The sequence below is a fragment of the Postia placenta genome, assembly GCF_002117355.1.
Source record: "Postia placenta MAD-698-R-SB12 unplaced genomic scaffold POSPLAscaffold_20, whole genome shotgun sequence".
In the NCBI taxonomy this organism is placed as follows: domain Eukaryota; kingdom Fungi; phylum Basidiomycota; class Agaricomycetes; order Polyporales; family Adustoporiaceae; genus Rhodonia; species Rhodonia placenta.
Window position 1 is genome coordinate 291,575 of NW_020169851.1, and position 6,742 is coordinate 298,316.

At 52.2% G+C, this 6,742-nt stretch overlaps 3 protein-coding genes across 3 annotated transcripts; all 3 read left to right on the forward strand.

Moving 5' to 3' along the window:
• Window positions 1-644: 644 nt before the first annotated feature.
• POSPLADRAFT_1050348 (hypothetical protein) lies at window positions 645-2,980 on the forward strand (the record flags this gene model as incomplete). The annotated part of the gene is made up of 8 exons (XM_024479970.1): window positions 645-658; window positions 722-806; window positions 1,772-1,888; window positions 1,945-2,055; window positions 2,109-2,213; window positions 2,613-2,630; window positions 2,665-2,688; window positions 2,912-2,980. 8 exons carry the CDS (start codon window positions 645-647, stop codon window positions 2,978-2,980), a joined length of 543 nt encoding a protein of 180 aa, XP_024333729.1.
• Window positions 2,981-3,184: 204 nt separating this feature from the next.
• POSPLADRAFT_1101255 (hypothetical protein) lies at window positions 3,185-4,052 on the forward strand (the record flags this gene model as incomplete). Its single annotated transcript, XM_024483209.1, has 2 exons — window positions 3,185-3,357; window positions 3,434-4,052. Coding segments are annotated over 2 exons (792 nt in total), but the record flags the coding sequence as incomplete, so codon positions are not given.
• A 185-nt stretch (window positions 4,053-4,237) lies between these two features.
• Window positions 4,238-5,003, forward strand: POSPLADRAFT_1041794 (hypothetical protein). The gene has a single exon (XM_024477977.1). The coding sequence runs from the start codon at window positions 4,341-4,343 to the stop codon at window positions 4,599-4,601; it is 261 nt and encodes an 86-aa protein (XP_024333731.1). The 5' UTR covers window positions 4,238-4,340; the 3' UTR covers window positions 4,602-5,003.
• Window positions 5,004-6,742: the final 1,739 nt, after the last annotated feature.

Below are 6,742 nucleotides of genomic sequence, written 5' to 3' on the forward strand. Positions count from 1 at the left end.
GAGGATCGCTGCTGCAGTCGAACGTTGCAGTGAATGCGTTATTGACACATGTGGTTCTTATGAAGATGCCGCCGACAGCAATATTCAACGCTCATCCAAATTTAAGGAGGGATCCTAGGCGAGCACCTTTCGCGCACGAAGGCAGTTGGGGACATGGAGACAAATCGAGACGGCTGACGGATATCTCTTCATACCGCTATCGCAACGCAGATCGTGCCACCAGTCTGTCCCAGCCGTCATTCATTAGCATGCGCGAACTCGGTATATACACGCAAGATTCGTGGGGAAAGACATCGTGAACAGTTCGGCTCACAGCACCGACGGACAGACGCGGATCGACACGACCCTCCATAATCTCGACGCGGACTCTGCAAGACTATCGTCTTGACGGGAGTCTGGTTAGGAAGCGCAATATAGGTTACGGTGAGCTAGCGGCAGCATTCGTTAGTCCTAGCACCAGGATCAGGCTATCTGTGCTGAGAGGACTTACGCATCCGCCCTCTGCCTATGGTCCGCATTTAGACCTTAATTGGAGAGTTGACGAGCTGATGGAGCGCCTACATTCGTTTCTGACCGGATATTCCTCCGTCACCGTCATGACGTGGCAGCTCACAGTGCAATCTCATCAGTAAGACGAACACAACATGTTTGTACCTTGGTACGTCTTTGTTGAGTCAAACATTCGCGACGTGGGTTTCAAAGATCATAGTCGCTGTTGTAGGCACAATGCGCATTGGAGCCAGGGATGGTTGTGGTCAGGCCCTATAACAGCCCAGAAACGAGCAGTCGCGTATGGTGTTCCAAAGGTGTGGCCATATATCGTTGCGAGGTGAGCCCCAATTCGAAACGACTTGGACTTCATATGAATGTATTGAGAATGAGAATACAGGTAAGCTCCTTGCTGTTCGAATGCAAAAGCTCGAGGCCGTGGGAAGATGTGGCGGCTGATACGTGAAGCGTTCCAATAGAATGTGTGGCAGGCACGGGGCCACAAATGACACGATCTATTGAGCGTTCCTATATAAGACGGAGATGATCGTTGATAGGGTTTCCGCGTATGCTCTTCCAATGCCCCCATCGTCGTCTTCGCAGCTCATCCTCTTTGCAAACCTGTGCTCATGCTCTGGCGACACCCTCCACCTCAGACTGGCACCATCATGGCGACGCCGGCAGAATACACGACTTGCATCCAAGTTTCTCGCATGATGCGGCCGATGGAAGGTCAAGGTCGACGAAGTGTTGGATCTACGTCGACTCCTGCGTCCTGGTCCTATTACTCTTACTGTTGCGTCCCTTTCTCGATTCATGGCGGTGGTTCCTCAATGTCTTGGCCCGCAAGTTTCAGTCGATCCATACTTTGAGCTGAAGCCGATGGTGGTCGTTCGTTGATTTCAAGATGGGGTGGGTGATGCGATGAGGCTGGAAGCTCTCGTCTCAGGGAGGTTGGCGTGTATATTTAAGGTGGTGTTCTTCACCGTAAGTCACAGAATTACTGTGACTATGGCGCGTTACATATTTATTATTCCTCGCCACCATACCTGCCTCCAGCGTCGCTTCACTTCCGCCATTACCTACTAGCTTTCTACTTTAGTGACTTTGTCCTATTTGAGCACTTTCCACCCCTGTATCCTCAAGACTCTTTCGATCACGCTAACTTCGTCCAATCATAATGCATTACATTCCTGAGCAATCGAGTGTGCATATCTTGCCAACGGCTCCTGGTACGACAATCGAAGACAGTATCGTCTTCGTCCCGACAGGAAGCATAAAGGGCAAAGGTGTACGATTGACAGCCCTGCAACGAGGGCTTGTCGAAACTTACGTGCGCGACGTCACAAAACTTGTGGTGCGCGCTTGGGGCGGAAACGACATGCATGTCAGGGTTCAGGTATGTACTAGATGTATCAGGGTTTTTCATATCTATTCTCACCCCTGTTTCCACAGTTCTCTGGATATGGGTCATGGACAGCGGTGAGTGCTAACATCCCTGTACAGGGACTAACACGACAGGAATTAGGTATATGGGTGTACACCTTAATACTGCAAAGCGTCGAGGTGAGCAGGGTTCGCCTTGACAGTGTGGCACTCCGTCCTGACATCCTCTGCAGCTATGTCGCCGAGAACTCCCGCTCTCCAACGAACCGAGGTCGCTCTCATTCCGTGGCAACCAGCCCCTCGCTATAGACGACCTATTCGTTTTCGGGTTGAGCAAGGTGAGTCACAATATTTGGGTGCCAATTATAGGCTACACGATTCCTCCTCCATAACAGGTGCGGCATGGACACTGAAAGAAACACAGCAAGCGAAGCAGGACTTCATGATCGCGATGTACCCTTATAGATTGGTGTCTGTTGCAAGGACTTGTATCATCACCACGTTATAATGTGTTCTGCGTACTGTATCAGCAAATCGTACTTGTAATCTCACTGTATTGAACATGATGTATTGTAGTCTGCGGCATAATCATTGGCTTCCATGTCTGCGAGGACGCGTCGCTCGAGCGACGCGTCGTTTAAGTGATAGCACGTGATGCGCTCCTAGCTGCCCACCAATCGCCCGCCGGGTTGCCCGTCTTTCTCTTTCTCTTACACGACCACTCGCAAGCGTCGCAGGTTTACTTGTTGATTAAGGTACGTTGCGGGTCAATGTATACACGACCTACAGAGGCATATGACGACACCAACGTTAGTAATCTTGCTGCCTTGACTTTGCCCGTGTCCAGATACCCACCCTCTTGTGACGCGGATGCTTCCTCCCCTACCGCTTCCTCCCTTCCAGGAAACTTCTCATTTACCTCTTCAAGACACATATCGAAGCTTAGAACACCTTAGGGGCTGATCAGACGCAAGATGGTACGTCGATCCGTCCTTTGTGTCGAGCCTACTCAACTAATCTCTTGTTGGCGCAATAGTTGAGTTGGTTCGATAACCGTTCTCGTATCCCGAGGTGTTTGCGTCACTGCATCAAGCATCATTTCTAGTGGTACAAAATGCTGGATACGACGTCCTTAGAGGGACCCTAACTGGGCTTCCGCCGACCCGACGAAGATCAAAGGTAGTCTCAGACATTGGTCCAATATCAGTCATTTCCTCCTCATATATTGCATCTCAGGCCTTCCTCCAACTATCACAAGTGGAGAATATCACCGTCTATTCCATGTTCGCCGAGTGCGAGTACGGGGCGGCAGCGTCGACACGCCCGCATCTCTACCTTGATGCGCAAAAATGTATCTTTGTACAAGTTTAATAACCCGTCCGCCACGCATGCAAGCATCGCACTTGAGTTCGGCGTCGCACGATCGACGGTGAGCAGAATATTGGAAGAAAAAGACCGATGGGCGCACCCTGGAACTATCGCGTCCGCCAAGTACTGCCGAGATCGGTATCAGTTTTTCTTGCCTTCGTTCGCGCGCGCACTCACGCTCTCAACACAGACGCCTAAGTGTCTTTGCGATCGAGGACCGCATGCAGTTCTGGCTCAGAGAATGTGCCTTCCACGATATTTACGTCACCAGCAAGGCTATTCGCGCTCAGGCTATCAAGATCCGCGATGAGTTCTGCTCGGGACACATGCCCACGTTCAAGGCGAGCAAGACTTGGCTCAGGAACTTCAAGATGCGCTACGGGATTGTCGGGAAAAAGGTCCTCGGATGGGGCGAATACTACAGGCGAACGGTGGCGTTCGGTCGCGGGGGCGTCACCAGGGACCAGTTCGTCACCACGAAGGCGGCAGAGAGCAGCTACGCTCAACTTCCGGATATATTCGAAGATCATGCGCTTCAGTCGCTGGATGCGTCGAGTCTGTCCCCCGAGACGCATCCTGCTTTCGACCTAGACGGGTTCCTAGCCTCAAACTCGCGATCCCCATCGCCCGAGGCGCATCTCGCTGGCTCCACGATACCCAACCGTGGACATCCTGACCAACCGATCGCAGATTTCCCCGCTCTTGCGGCTGGCATCGCTCGATCGCCTTCCCTAGATCCGCAGCCAGACATCGCGCCGGAAGTGGATCGGCCAGTGATTGACATCGACGCGTTCATTGCTTCAAATTCCCGATCCCCGTCGCCTGCCGATCAGGGCACGACCTCTTCTTGGCCCGTTGGAGCTTCCAAGATGCCGGTTCCCAACTACTCGGTCGATCAGCAGGCTCTCGACACTGTTATATCGAGATCTCCGTCGGCTTCCCCACAGGTGAGGCCCGCTGCCACGACATCCGGGACACCGCCTCCCTCTGGTCTGCAAACACTCGCGCTGGCTGCCGCTTTCCTTCAATCGTCGTCCGCGTGGCCTCATTCTGAGGCACAGCGTCTAGCGAGCGACGATGGGGTTTGCACTGCGTACATGCCGGTTCCTGAGTCATACGCAAGAAGTAGAACCACTCAGATTACTCGCTCACTAGATCCAGGCGCCCTCTCTGCTCGCAGTAAACATACCGCGCTCCTGAAGCCCTTGACTGATGCGTGCGAAGCGCTGCAATGCTTCAACCAAGTTGTGTCTTTCCTCAGTGCTGAAGAAGCAAAACTGCTCCCAATTCACTACGATCATCTCTCAGCCGTTCGACGTGCTCTGGTTTCTGAGGCAGAGAAGGTTTCAATAGACTGATGCGACGAGTTCGAGTCTGGTTGGGCTTAGACGGTTGCTGCGTTTGTGCAACCGGAAGGATTGGTCGTCATCTTTGTCCCATCAGGTTGCATGGAGACGTGTTTGTACGGGTGGCGTCACTGGCCGTCGTACTGTGTGCCAGCGTGATCAAACAAGACGAGCCTGCTCCCGATTGTGACGCTTGACCGTAGGAGCACGACCGCGACAAGACGGGCACACAATTGAGCTACCGCGCAGTAAATGCGACGGTGGAAGATAGACAAGGGAGTGTCGATTGCATATCGGCGGCCTGGGAGAGGCGTGTGCTCGGGCTTCTATTGTTTTTTCTCCATCGCAACAGATCGCATCCTATGATCTGTAGCTTATAGTCTGAGACAATAGAGACATGGGTTAATCAATTTCCACTTTGCCTGATTGTATAAGTGCCTCTCCAAGCAGCCACTGAACGAGCACACTCGCTCACATTCATTGGATACAGCCTCATTGCCTCATTGCCTACTGCCTCCCCTGCGTCTAGACCCGCGCATCATATCATGGCTCCGCGAGTGTAGTGTCCTCTTGGGTAGGTGCAACTTCTCTATATTAGCTGCTCGGCGACGCACTTGTGTAGTCCTGAAATACGCTAGTGCTTCATCGAATGGATAGTTGGGTCAGTGGAGGTGCGCCTGCGTCCCATTTCAGACTGTAGACTGTTTGCCACAGGTGAGTGTGGGTCCTCGAGAACGGCATGAAAACACTACTCGGCGACGAGCCTGGATAATGTGAGTGATTCAAGTTTTCGCAGTACAGGTGAGTCGCGCTTTCAAACCGCACACTGACTGGTGGTCAGGCGAGACATGAATGCGAGGCATCCCATCGTCGGGTTCGAATGGCGTTTTCACGTCATGAACAACATAAAGCGGTAAGTACACCACGCAAGTAGGTGAACGAACGTGTCAGAGAAACAAATTTCGAAAGCGATGCAATGACACGAGCATCACTGTTCAAGGGTTCCTAGCTAGTGCTATATAGCTGCTATAGCATTGAGCGCGCATGCTATAGATGCCTAGCACATGCTATATATTCCGACAGGTTGCTATCTCGCGCTACAAAGCGGCAGCAGGGTGATATATAGTGCTAGTGCTATATACCGGGGGCACGTTGCGCAGGCTATCTGGCTATCCCGGCCATATAGCGCTAATGGCACTTGGACATTTTCCTGATGCTATATTTCATCGCAGATTATACACGGTGGAGAAAGGTCCTGCACTCTTCCGAAGCTTGCCTACGCACCCCGTACTCATCAGTATTTTGGCATAGGTGTAAGTATAGTACGTGGTTCAACCGGCGACCACCGCCCTCCAATGCCCGCGTTCGGAAATCTTGTGCCTGTTCGGGAAGCAGACTCAATTTGCAGCTCATTATCTGAAACATAGGTACGTACATAGTTGCACCTCTATATGTCAGATCTTGCGGAAGAGCCTTGCGCCTTCATTCACTCTGCGAAGCTCATGCGAGGATCGAAGCTGTAAGTCTCATTAACGAATCATGCACTAGGCTGTAGCAATGCCGGATCTGCTTTTGGTGATCGATGACAAGCAATCCCTTGTGTACCATAGTCTACCATAGTCTTAGCAAGGTGGGATTTCTGTCGCGACTTGAGGTCTAGCGACAGGGGAAAACCTAAAAAGAGCTGGGGGCGTCCGACTGATTCTCACCGAAGCGATGGTGAGCAGTGCTCAAACCTAAGGCTAGGGACAAGAAATGTATTAGTTAGTAAAGGTAAGTAAAGGATACAAATGAGAGCTTACTGACCTAGGGACAAGAGGTCGAAACTGAGGTCCCTAGGGCAGCAGAGGCTAGTTTATATACATGGGAAGATTTAGGGCAGGCTGTGCACGTTGGTCCGTGCGCAGCTGGTCTGTGCACAGCATGCCGACGCGGCCCCGGGGGCCGGTGAGTCAAAGCGGCTGTGTCAGCGGGGCCCGAGCTGTGCCGTGCACTGCCGTCCTATCTAATCTGATCGTACAGTAGATAATGATGTGTCCGTATCGGGCAGGTAGTACAGAGGTCGCGGGTTCGAGCCCGCGAAAAGGAAAAAATTAAAAAACGGCTAGGCGCCGTACCAACTCGTGACATTACCCCCCCCTCAACGGGCGCAT